The following is a 12,786-nucleotide window of genomic DNA, read 5'->3' as shown; positions in this document are numbered from 1 at the left end:
AGAGCAGCTCCTACTTAGAACTATTTTGGAATGAGATAACTCTAAATCAAACTGCTACAACCACACTTCTTGGTCACCTTCTCTCTTCATCATCTTGTTGCAATACAGAAGAGAATCAAGTCTCCTCTGCAGTCATACTCCTGCATAGCTGACCAGTACCAATGTTGTTATTTTTAGCTTGACCGTAGGTACCTGAAAATACAAGCATCTATAAAACAATTCTAAAATGTGTATATTGAAGGTCATTTCCAAACAGAGGTGTTTTAAAGTTAAGCTACTCCTAGACTCAGCTCTGAAACCCTACATGGATATCCTCAACCAAGAGTTAAGTGGCTTTAAGTCACTGTAGCTTGCTATGACCTCATACTTTCAGTTGACTTGTCTTAGCTTTCCTCAATACCTTTTATTAAGGCCCTCTAAATACTTCCAGTGGAGATCCTAAAATTACTATGTAGAAAAGGATGTTAATCTAAGTATCCATATCTAGTTTCAGCATATCATGTTTAGTCTTCTACAGCATTCACACAGAAAATGGATAAGACAACTTAAATGATTTATCATTTAGGGTGTGTTTGGGGTTCTTTTTAGTTGGGTTTTTTTGGTTTTTTAAATGAACTGATGTATAAGACCTTACATCTGCGTCTTCAGAAGGCTACGGTAGAGAAAAGCTGTAAAGCATCTTCAAAGATGAAAAGGAAAGGAAATAAATTGCACGTGTCATCGTGTAACATCTCAGTATTTAGAAATGAGAATCAGGTAAATGGAAACAAGGATAAAGAATCATTTTCTTCTTGGGCTACAGAAAGAAAAGATCACGCAGAGCAGCTTCCCTGGGTGGCTCCAGTAGGCTGTTCTTAATGGAAGCAGGAATACTACAGCACTAAAAACTTTGTAATACACATCTGGGTTCATACTTGTAAGGGTTCATTATCCAGGCTCTTAAGATACCTAGAAGACTAGAGATACTCAAGAAGGGAATTCTTCTTAACAGTGTTTTATTGGTTTTGCTAATTTGTTCCATTACTATAGATATATGTATTTAAATAAATTATTCCTAAACTTTGCCCAGTGCTAAGGCAGATGCCAAAGTCCCTTCTGAGGGCTTTGTGGCAACTTATACAGAATTTATGACTGGTCTTTAACCACCTGCAATATTAATAAATTAGTTTTAAATAAAAATCAACAGAAGAGCACCAGATGATACTGAGAACAAAATAAATCTAGGGTTCCTTTTGGTTCAAATGTGCTTAAATAGCAGTTACATTTGGATTTTAAGTTGTTCAGCTTGGTTGCTCTAATACTATCTGAAAACAACCAAAACCACATGAGACCTGGCAGCAGATAACAGCAGACAATAGACTGAGAGCTGCCCTGCAGAGAACTTGGGGGTACTGGTGGATGGAAAACTGCATGTGAGCCAACAATGTTTGCTCACAGCCCGGAAAGCCAACCGTACCCTGGGCTTCTCATAAGAAGCGTGGCCAACAGGTGATTCTCCCCTTCTATTCCGCTCTTGTGAGACCCCAGCTGGAGTACCGTGTCCAGCTCTGGGGCTTCCAGTATAAGAAGGACATGGACCTGTTGGAGCGAGTCCAGAGGAGACCACAAAGGTGATCAGGGGGCTGGAGCACCTCCCTTATGAGGACAGGCTGAGAGAGTTGGGGTTGTTCAGCCTGGAGAAGAGAAGGCTCCTGGGAGACTTTATTGGGGCTTTTCAATATATAAAGGGGGCTTATAAGAAAGGTGGAGCAAGCCTTTCTACCAGGGCTTGTTGTAACAGGACAGGGAACAATGGTTTTAAACTCAAAGAGATAGGTTTAGATTGGACATAAGGAAGAAATTTTTTATGATGAGGGTGGTGAGTCACTGGAACAAGTTGCCCAGAGAAGTTGTGGCTGCCCCATCCCTGGCAGTGTTCAAGGCCAGGCTGGATGAGGCTTTGAGCAACCTGGTCTAGTGGAAGGTGTCCCTGCCCATGGCAGGGGGTTGGAGCTAGATGATCTTTAAGGTCCTTTCCAACGCAAACCATTCTATTACTCTATAACAGTTTTATTCACACAGTATTCTGGGTACAGCTTTGGTGTTGCAAAGCTGAAGTTAATCTTAGAATGAAATAAAGTTTGTGTTTCACTACTGTAGTCTCAGAGTTGACGTGATCTTCTTTTCCTCTTGATTTCCTTGAAAACACTTTTCAGAAGTATTTTATACCTTACTGTAAAGAGAAAAAAGTAAGATTAAGATTGCTTAACTTTTATCCCAGAGACTAACCTTCATACTGATACTTCATTTCATTTCAAAGCATGAAGTATTTATGACTCATTCTAATTTACATACATTTTCTTATTTTATTATGAAAATGGCAATTTTCCTTTGCAGAGACATATAGAACATGGTCTCTCTTATTATGTCAAGTAACATTTAATAGCCCTTAGCTGTAACTTGGGACTGTTATAAAATGTGCTCAAGATGAGTCATCTTCATTCATTTATTCTGCAATAGGAAGAATTCATGAATGAGTGATCTGCAGTAATTCACTTCCACGAAGAGAGCCCATTCATACATTTCAAACCTGGTTTTCTGAATCACTGTAATGTAGCTGATTATTTCACTATAAGAGAAGAAAATTTTGGCTTAAGGAAAGTTTCCCACAGAAGTCTGAGTAAGATGTAAGAACAGTTTTATAGATATAAAAGAGATCTTCTGAAAATAAACATTTTGGTCTAACACATGGATACACAGACAGCTATCTTCCTATGTATCTAGCAACAAAAGCACAGTGTCTTTGGAAAGTAAGAGACTGACAAATGGTTTAAATTGAAGTTGCGTCAAGAGGGGGCAGAAGTCACTGCTATCAGACAAACCAGTAGGCTGCCAAAGAAATATTTTATAAAAATCAGAAAAAATGGCCATTGGCACACAGAAATGCTCATTTGAAGCTGTATTTAAGTCAAAATACATATAATAGAAAAGCAAGTAAGATCCAAGATTGCTAAATACAGGAAATACAAAGCAACCATTTTATTTTACAGAAATATAAATGTAAGACACCAAGAATAAAATACACAAGTTATTTTAAGTCATGAAAACTCCACCAAAATAAAGGATTGGGATTCACCAAGGAGGAAGGGTCCCTTCACCACCACCACTCTTTTGCCAACCTTAAGAGATTTCAAACCAGGAAATAATCTTAAGAGCCTTTTCACCCAATCTTAACTGTCATGGAAGAGGCCTGCATTAAGAAGCCACTTCTCAGTTATCATAACTCCAAAACAGTCAAAGCTTTACAGATCATCTGTGAGAGTTATACCAGCAAACAGATGGTAAGTCAGTACAGAGACCTCGGTATAAATGCAGCATTTTCTTCAGAAGCTTAGCTCACAGAAAAAGCACGGTGTGCTTCCTCATTAATTGGTGTTTTAAGTTTTCATTACTTCATTGATTCAAGGACATTGATTCAATCACTTTATGAACACTTTATGAACACCTCTCTTTTCTCCTGGGGAGACACTGACTCCTTGTTTTCAGGTTGAAAAGTTTTACCTTATGTATAGAGTATCCAAAGTAAGGATAGTTCTCTTTACGAATAAAATAACTACAAGAGCAGCACAAAGATTGATGGAGCGTCTTAATGCTTCCAACAGACAGGGATATGATGCAAGAAAATACAATTAACATTATGGTTAGATTTATAAACAATCCATATTGACTTCAGCAGACAATGTAATCTCAAGGTGAATTCACCAGCAACAAAGCACAAGAGAGATCTAGAATTATCCAAGGAACAGTGACTTACTAAATCACCCCAACTACTGTATCTGCATTATCTGCACTTCTACTGGGGATCTGTCCAGAAGCAGCTCGTTACTTCTCAACTTCTGTTCTTTTTTTTAGTATTATACTTACATAATTTCAACTTAAACATATGCCCATGCAAATTGCCTTGCAAGAACCTGAATTTACATTTTATCATTTTCATCTGTGGTCAATGTGTAACATCCGATTGTAATCTCAAATTATTTCTCCTTTTCCTTGGATATCTTTTGGTTAAGACTTTACTCCAAAGAGACAACCTAATTGTTAGCCACCATTTTGCTAAGTATAAATTAGAATACGGACTTAGAAAATTTTCTGTTTCTTAAAAAGAAAAAATTGTACTATGTTCAGCATTGAACTGAAGTCCTTGTTATTGAACATCCCACAAAATATGACGTAAATGAAGTTCTCGAAACCAGTTCATTCTAGAAAGCAAACATCAGAAATGAAGAGATTTGTTTGGTGGTCACTTACCATTCCATGACAAATAAGTGTTGTGAATTATACATGTAAGCTTTACAAGCCTCATTTTGAAAGGGATAAGGGAAAGCCTGTAATAAAGTATTAAGTGAAAAATCTTTGCTCGTACTAATGTTTTTCCTCCAGACGGATTCCAAGTGTGATACAAGACAAAAACCATATTAATTGCAATATGCAATATATTTGTTGTACATAATTACAGTTGTTCTGTGGGCAATATGTGCTGTGGTTTTGCAAAGTAGTATACAGATACACATTTTTAACGTATGTAATACTACCTCTTTTTACATAGTACATCACAGACAAAGCTGAATAGGCATTCTTTGCAGAGGCTTTTAAGTCAAAACAGTTAGAAAAGAGTATAAAGATGGGTAAATATTTACAGGAAAAGCTAAGATTGGAAAAAAGTATTAAGAAACATTTTAATGACTGAATTAACTTCCCACTGATTGCACCTCCACTGAATTTCAGCGATCTTTGCTTTCTTCATGCCTTTTTTAAAGTAAGCATCTCTGCACTTTTATAAGGTTTCCTTCAAACCATACTCATTATGTATTTCTGCATCTTTAACTTTGATTTGACCTAATAACTGAGTGCATACACTGAAGAAAAGAACAGGGAACTGACGTGAGCTTGCTTTCTTTAGAGTCAATGAATTCTCCTGTGACTGTAACACATTTTGCAGACTGGCCATCCATTTTGTAGCCAAGTCAAGGACAAACTATGTTTGAGAAGCTGTGGCAGAGCAAAAACGACCACCAATACCAAATTACTCTCTACAGTGTACACCATTGGAGATTGTTCACTTTATACAAATCTCTACACAGAAAACAGGAAAGTAGACATTCTTCATCAGTTACAATACATACAATGATAAAGGTACAGCATCAATTACTATTTTAAGCCAACAGACCCAAGAAACCAAAAGGTAGAAAGATCCATCGGCATAGCACTGATAAAACACAGAAGCGTCTCAGGAGTGACAAAAGTAGACCAGAAAAGTAACATTCGTAAGATCATGTGCAACTTGGATTCTGTACTAAGATTAGTGAATATACAGATATGAAAAATTTCTGTGTCCCCTGTTTTACTACCAACTATAAACTATATTTTCATCTCCTGGAAGAGGGAAAGACAAGGAGAATGTCCATATATGACAGGTTTGCAAAAGCTGTGGAACTGATTTGGAATGCAGGTTCCTAGATTGCCAGTGCCACTTTTCAGAAAAGTTGTAAAGACTGTACCTGAGCTTAAACTTAGTGAGTCCCAGGAACAATTGTCCAATAACTGCTCACACACAGTTTCATATTTAAAGCATGAAGAAATCAGCAGCTGAATCAAATCACAATAGTGAGATGCCTACTCGGAAAGCAAGAGGGAGCAGGCAAAAATAAAAGCTGTACCATGAAAGGTTAGAACTGTATCTATAATGACATTATCTCAATATTTTTGCAGTTCATCACACACCTCCTGCTTTGAAGATGATCATGCATGTGTCAATTCATTTACCCCCGTCCCCCCCCCTCACTAAGCCCATCTGATAAATCAAAAATTAGAACCAAAAATGCCACTCAATAACAGACACATAAACTTTAAGAATTGATGATATAAACTTAATTACAATCTAAGGGCTCCTTTTAATCAGTTCTTTTGTAGCCAAAGGACCTGCTATGACACTGGAAACGAGACCTTTCCTCTCAGACTGGAGAGTGGGGAAAGGAGCTGGAAAATATTTGCTTCAACTTCCTGTAACAGTATCTGTTGAAGCTGGGCCAACATCCAGAAAAAAAAGAAGGTAGGATTCATTGGCCCAGAAGATAACAAGAAAAAAAGTGACCCCATAGCTGAATCTGTGGATACTCTCTTATAACACAGTAAAAGTGGTATTCTAAACAGCAGCAATAGCTGACTGCTCATTTCTTGCAGCTGTAGATAGGCTTAACTGGTAGCTATTTTCATTCAGAACAGAAAACAACATCCAAACTGACCACTGCATATGGGGATGCTATGCTTAGATAAAGCATTTGTATTTTGAAGCTGCACTTGCTAGACCTCAGAAAGGACACATTTTGGCCCCTAGAGATATAATGAAAAACTCGTAGTGGGATAACAGACAGCTGCTTTTGGGAAAGGCAAACAATGTCCACATGACTGCAAAGAATAAAAAAATAAACTCAAACCGAATTAACAAACGTAGCTTTTAATTTGAGGTCTGTGTAATAAATGAGGTTAGTCAAAAGTTGCTACAACAGCACTTCCCTGCTTGCTTTGCAAACCGAAAATATTCCACCATTCCCCTCCCCAAGAATTTAATTTCATCTAGTATAAGAAAAAGTACTTTGTTTATGGTAGTGAAATCTAAATCCAATGATCCTTAGCACATAATCTTTTAGGTCTTTAAACAGCTCTTGTATTTAAAATAATTTCTGTCAGTCTTTTACTTTCAACACCACAAATTGCCTTTTATTAATCCTGATGCAGACTCAGGAAGTATTAAAATAAATGTATCAGCTTTACCTGTAATGCACTGAAACTGTCCATCTTCTCTTCTTATTGTAAATGCTTCCCCTGGATTAACTTGCACAAGAATAACCTTAAAAATAAAAGAGTGTTTACAACCATTACACAGGAATATGTTACAGAAGTCTGGTATGTGCAAAAAAAAGTTTTACTGGGAAAAAACAACTTTTTTTTCTGGTTAGTAAATATATTAATTTTCACTTCACACTGCTTGCTGCCTTCATCCCACAGAGAAAGAGATAAGAGCAAGAATACACACAGATATTTTTAAACAAACATTTTTCAAAGAACCAAGGAGAGAATAACAACTGAGTAAAACAGTACCTGTACAAATTTTATTTTCTTGACTGTTTAGTATAATTAAAAAGCTATTTGTACAGCTTAAATTATTTCAACAAATTACATTAACTTCAACATTAATCAAACCATTACATAAAGTTTCAGAAGGAAGCCTAGAATTCCCAGTGTTTGAATTTTCATCATAACCATTTAACAGTTTTCAACATAAGTGAAATATTGTGTCATTTCTTTCTTTACATGATCCAAGCATGTCTGTACATTCATTAATGATAAAACATTATTAGTAGTCATGACAAAGTAAGTGCACCAGATGCACAGCATGAAACAGTATGTACAGTTTTATTTATCCTAATTTTGTAAACCCAAGCAATGCAAAGCACACTTATCAGTCAAAATAAACAGAGGAAGTCTGACATGTACCAAAGCAGAAGCCTGTTACCATTTTAGACGTCTGTATTCTCATTTGTAACCTGCATTTCTGTGAGAGAAAAAGTTAGTAAACACAAAGAACCTAGCTAAAATTATGAACAAAGGAAAAAAACCAGAAGAGCAAGCTCATTTCATAATTTCCTTTCTGGACACATCTTTCCTCTGTCTCACTTGCACATGTCTAAATAGAGTGTATGTCCTCCTCCCGGTGTGAATCAAAGAGACAAATCTTCCTTATACACAAGTTTTCAACATTATGGACAAAAATTTACTCTGTTACTTGCTAAAAGAAAATAAAATTGATCTTGTTTACAGAAAAAGAAAACAGGAAACTTGTGTGTTACTCATTTTAGGAATACCAGAAAGAAAGGAAAGGGGGAGGAAAAGGCAGAAATCATATGAATTATTCTTCCCCTGGTAGAGCAACTTCACAAATTAATGAAAAGATGACAAGTTCTACCCTAACACAGCTTTAACTTCGATGAGATATGATAGATTTTCACATTTTCAAACTTGGGCCATGTGATTCAATAGCGATTTAGCTCAGTTTTGAGCATGCACTTTAAAAATACTACTTTAAGTTGTTTCATGTGGTACAGTGCTGTTACTGGAGAAAGATGTCTCCAGAAGCTTTAGGCTCTTTAAGAAAAAATAATGAATTATATCAATATCTACATTTTATCATGCTAATAAATTTTCCAAATCTTCTAAAGTGTGTCTGAATATAAAATTCAGTAAGAGTTAGCATTCATAGTATAATCTAAACTTAGAAACAAGAGGATTTTAAGACAAGAACTTCAAATAAGACTTACAGGTCTTCAGAAAATATTGTATTGCCAGAGTTTATTGCAAAGTGTTTGAAGGCAGCATTTCAACAACTGGCTATCACCTTCAGAATGTGACGAAGGAGAGAAATATGAGTGGACGGGCTCTTACAATTTCTTTTTCAGACTCCCCAAGCAAGCATAACTTTCTGAAGACATATTGCATTGATTTACTTTTCCCTCTCTGCTACAATTGGAAGTTTTAGCGTGAAATTTAGACTGGAATAGAAGTACCTAAAGGCTTCGCAGGAGTACATGACAGTGCCTTTCCATCTCTTATGTGTGGGTTGGATAACTACATTTACCCAAGTCTTTTGACTGATTTAGTATGTCCTAACTCCTGGGAGGAGCCATTCAGGCTGCAGCTGACAAGTCCATCTGTACAATTTTCAGCTCAGTGTTCTTGGTCTCCACCATATGCACTATGACAAGCAGAAAAGCCCTCAAGTTTTAGGGCAATGGCTGGTATAAGTCCCTTAATTCCTACTTTTAAGTAACAGGGAATGGGAGATGACAGGTATTCCTGCATTGTTCCCATTTTTTCTGTGTGAGTACCTGAGATTGGTAACCTGGGCAATAATGTTGCCTTGGGAACCTGCTGATTTTTCTGCCCCAGACCTCTGCTGCAGGACATCCAAACTGGAGGCTCCAGCTTGCAGAGTGGACCTGAGCATGGGAATACACATACTGTTCCAACTGCAGCAAGCGGGCCCTATGCTTCCTGATTTTCTTTTATAGTGGTTTCTCCTGTGTGAGTATCTTTGCTGTTCACAGCTAGCCTAAGAAAGTAAAGGCTCAGCACGCCAGCCATGGTGTAACACAGTGAGCGGGGGGCACTGCTCAACAGCAGCCGTGCCATAAGGCAACAGGTCTCCTGATGGAGTCCAGCACTACTCTGACCCTCGGAATGTCATCAGATTTTCACATCTCTGAGGACATCTGACTTCCATTCAAAAGGGTGGAGAGACTCACTGACTTAATGAGGTTTAATTAGATACTCAGTTCCCAGGAACAGGAAATAAGAGCCTTTTTGTCACTGGACTATTTGTCTACTTGGTGCCTGACTGTGTATTTATTTCACTGGCTCCTACTTTCAGCCTTACTTTTATGTTGTGCATTCACATTTGTATTTTACAATGCTTCCAAGATAGGCTGTATTTGTTGCCAAGTGTGCCAAAAGAGTCTGAATCAGGGCTGAAGTAATTTCAGAACTTTCAAGAACTGCTGGCTTCAAAAGTCTTTGTGTTGGGGTAATGCGTATCAGTGTGACCCGCACTGGTTGCTGGACCACCCTTATCACTGCTGAACCCCAGCAGTGATATCACTGCTTTGAGAAGGACATTTTTGACACCTACCACCTCAGTAGATGCAATTTGAAGTAAGAAAAATTAAAGCTATGGACACAGAGAGAGAGAGACCGATACCTTTCTGGTCAGAAAAGATATCAAAGACAGACAGCCACTCACAGGGATCCCCTCTTATTTAATAAAAATCTTCTGTACGCAAGAAAATTTCTCTAAAGAAAAAGGTAACATGGATTTTTCACAGCATCATGTGTTAGGCAAATAAAATCCACAGGTTGCTTCATATTTATAGCTCTTTCATTTCATTCTAGGTGGCTTTATGCAGGCTGGCACATCTCATTATCCAACACGCTGCTTCATGAACCCTGACATCAGTACTTATGAAAACCAAGGCCGTCGTCTTTCACACTGAATATTCTAGACTTTGATCTCCTTCCTCTCTGGGCAAAACATTAATGTTGGCTCAAACTAAGTGAAAAGCTTTGGAAAAATCTGATGGTTTGGCCTCTCTTCCCATGCCTCAATCTTTTTGTGACAAATCCTGTTGCTTTACTCACAGCATTTAAAGTTTTGCTATCCAAAGGCTAACATGCATTATTCTATCCAGATTTCCGTTGCCTGCTCCTCTAAGATAACTATGATAATCTGAACTCATTTGTGATGCGTCAGTCTCAGTAGGAGCCACCTTTAACACAGCCACTTTTCAAATGCCATTTCTCTTTCTAAATCAGCAACACACTAATTAAGGACTTCACAAACTTAACAAAATAACGTGAACTTAAAACACAGGCCTTGATAGAAGCTCTAGAATCCTGCAAACACTTTTAAAGCATAACCAACTATAACAGAACCTAATAAATTTTAAAAGTGTAATTTCTCTTTGTGCTAACACAACTTTGACTCAACATATTTTTGTTTCAAGTTCAAAACATGTTAAGGCATTGTTATGAAGAAATGGGAGTATTAGGTCAACAACTAACTTTGTGTCATTTTCACTGGGACTATAAATTGTTTCCTTTAAACAGTTAATGATGATCCACATGACCTCAATACAGTTCCTCATGAAAAACAGTACAGAATCTTTTTCCAGAGATTAGCATATAAGTTGACAATACAAGAGTGCAGCTACACACTTATGCTAGAAACAGTTCTTGCATAAATAAAACAAAATGACCAGCCCAACAGCTGAAGTTTGAAATACCTGAAACATCAGTTGCCAAAGACTGTCAGAGTTTTAACAGTGAAATTTCAGACTTTTCAATGGTAATTAATTTATTCTACAAAGGATATTTTAGAAGATAAATCCAGATCAAATGAACAACATACTAAGCTTTGTAGTAGTTTAATTAAATAGGTATGGATTATAGAGGTTTCTTCTTAGCACAATATTAAAAGCAAAATCCATCCTAAAAACATAGAAGGGGTTTACAAAAAGGAATAGTATTCATGAAACCCCCTTCTTAGCATAGAATACTTGACTTTGTTTCCTGATTTCAAAACATTTACTTCGTTGCCCATCCACTTACAGTTCAAGATACATAGCCTGGACTGGCAAAGACCAGCTTCCTAACAAAACTGAATCATGCCATATATTAGAAAGCTCAGTGTGTTTTTCCTGAAATTGCTGTTTAAAGTCAGGCAGCTGCTCAAGCCAAATAAGAACATAAGAAATGTCCTCATGATCTGGGTCAGCAGTCCAGGTCAGCAGTCCATCTAGCCCAGTACTTTGTCTCTAATATATCAAGCTGTTTAAGGAGAGCAAGTGAGCCAGGCCACTTTCTGCAGTCCATCTCTGTTATTGTACATGAGCTTGCCTAAACTCTTTGAGTTCACTTACGCTTTGAATTGCCTCCACAACCTCCTATGGCAGCAAGTTCCTGAAGTTCACTTTTTAGCCATTTTAAAACCATCTCCTACTATTTAAATGTTCCCTAGTTTCTGTGCTATGGGATTTGCTGAACAACAGTTCTGAGTAAATGTCACTCACCTCCTTCAATATTTCTTAAACCTTGGCAATTTCCCCCTCCTTGTCCCCAGTCTACAAACTGAGGGGTCCTCATGCTTCTGATCTCTCATAGAAGAACTGCTTCATCCTCTTGACCACATCAGTGGTACCTAAACCCACATCTGTATTAGAAAAGTAAGCAGTGCTCAGAAACATCCCCAGGTGCTGGAACAGTCACCTGCAATGTTAAAGTAGTCCTGAGCACCACACAGGCTGATGCCAATGAGCAATTTTCTCCCAGACAATACTGGAAACTATTCCTGAGACCACTCTTACCAGGCAGTTTGCACACAGATACTCTTTCTGGAAGAAAAGATGGTTTACTAGAACTGAGTTGTTCCATGACACTTAGTCTCAGTCTCTTGGACATTCTTGAGCACACTTAAATTACTAATATATAAGCAATTCCCAACAGTAGCCTGAAGAAGCATTACAACCTCTTAATTAACTTTGAAAATCTATTCTTCACCTTAAATCACAATTTGATCAGGTCTTATATGATAAATACACTCTCAGAGCACAACAATTCTATATAAAACTATTTTATGGTACTTCTCTCTCCAAAGAATCCCAAATTAAAATATAATTTTATTGTAGCTCAAGTAGTATGATCACATCCTACAGAGACATGCAACATTGACTAGGACAGACTACTATCAACAGATATAATGATAATTTAACAACAAGATCTGAAGATCTCGTATACGATTTAGCTGTATCACATCACTGTGAGCAGGATGAAACAATATTCTGATTTTGCATCTAAAGTGTCAAAGGCAGTACAAACGTTCAAAGAGGAGGACGCTCAGTGTTTCTTGTTTTTATTCAGTAAACTCTTCAATATCTGCAAGAGATACTACAGGATGTTTCTGCAGACTGAACCAGGAAAGGAGCTGAATGTTTTTTCAAGTTTTAGCTTATTTCTAACACTGAAGAAATGAATTTGATAAAAATGGCTGGAGTCAGAAAAAAAAAAATTGTAAGACTAGGAATACAAACAACAAAAGGTGGAAGGGAGATCTGTGCAAGGCAGAGCTGCAGCCACCTTGACTCAGAGGGCTGCTCTAAAAAAAGGGAAAACTTAAGGCAAAATGTTAAGACTTATCTCCAG

General features: G+C 37.3%; 1 protein-coding gene across 8 annotated transcripts in view; it reads right to left on the bottom strand.

Annotated features, from left to right (window-relative positions):
• The window catches only part of FNDC3A (fibronectin type III domain containing 3A), a 125,390-nt gene that overhangs the window by 76,070 nt on the left and 36,534 nt on the right, over nucleotides 1-12,786 (bottom strand). For 5 of the 8 annotated variants that reach the window (XM_074815699.1, XM_074815700.1, XM_074815698.1 and 2 more), the window contains one exon: nucleotides 6,811-6,886. The exons of the other annotated variants lie outside the window; for them this stretch is intronic. In XM_074815699.1, coding sequence (XP_074671800.1) covers nucleotides 6,811-6,886 — 76 coding nt within the window. The remainder of the gene's footprint in view (nucleotides 1-6,810; nucleotides 6,887-12,786) is intronic. 8 annotated transcript variants of the gene reach the window in all.

The sequence above is a fragment of the Strix aluco genome, chromosome 2, assembly GCF_031877795.1.
Source record: "Strix aluco isolate bStrAlu1 chromosome 2, bStrAlu1.hap1, whole genome shotgun sequence".
Classification (NCBI taxonomy): domain Eukaryota; kingdom Metazoa; phylum Chordata; class Aves; order Strigiformes; family Strigidae; genus Strix; species Strix aluco.
The sequence above is the reverse complement of the archived record's forward strand: the minus strand, read 5'-3'. Positions and strand labels throughout refer to the sequence as shown.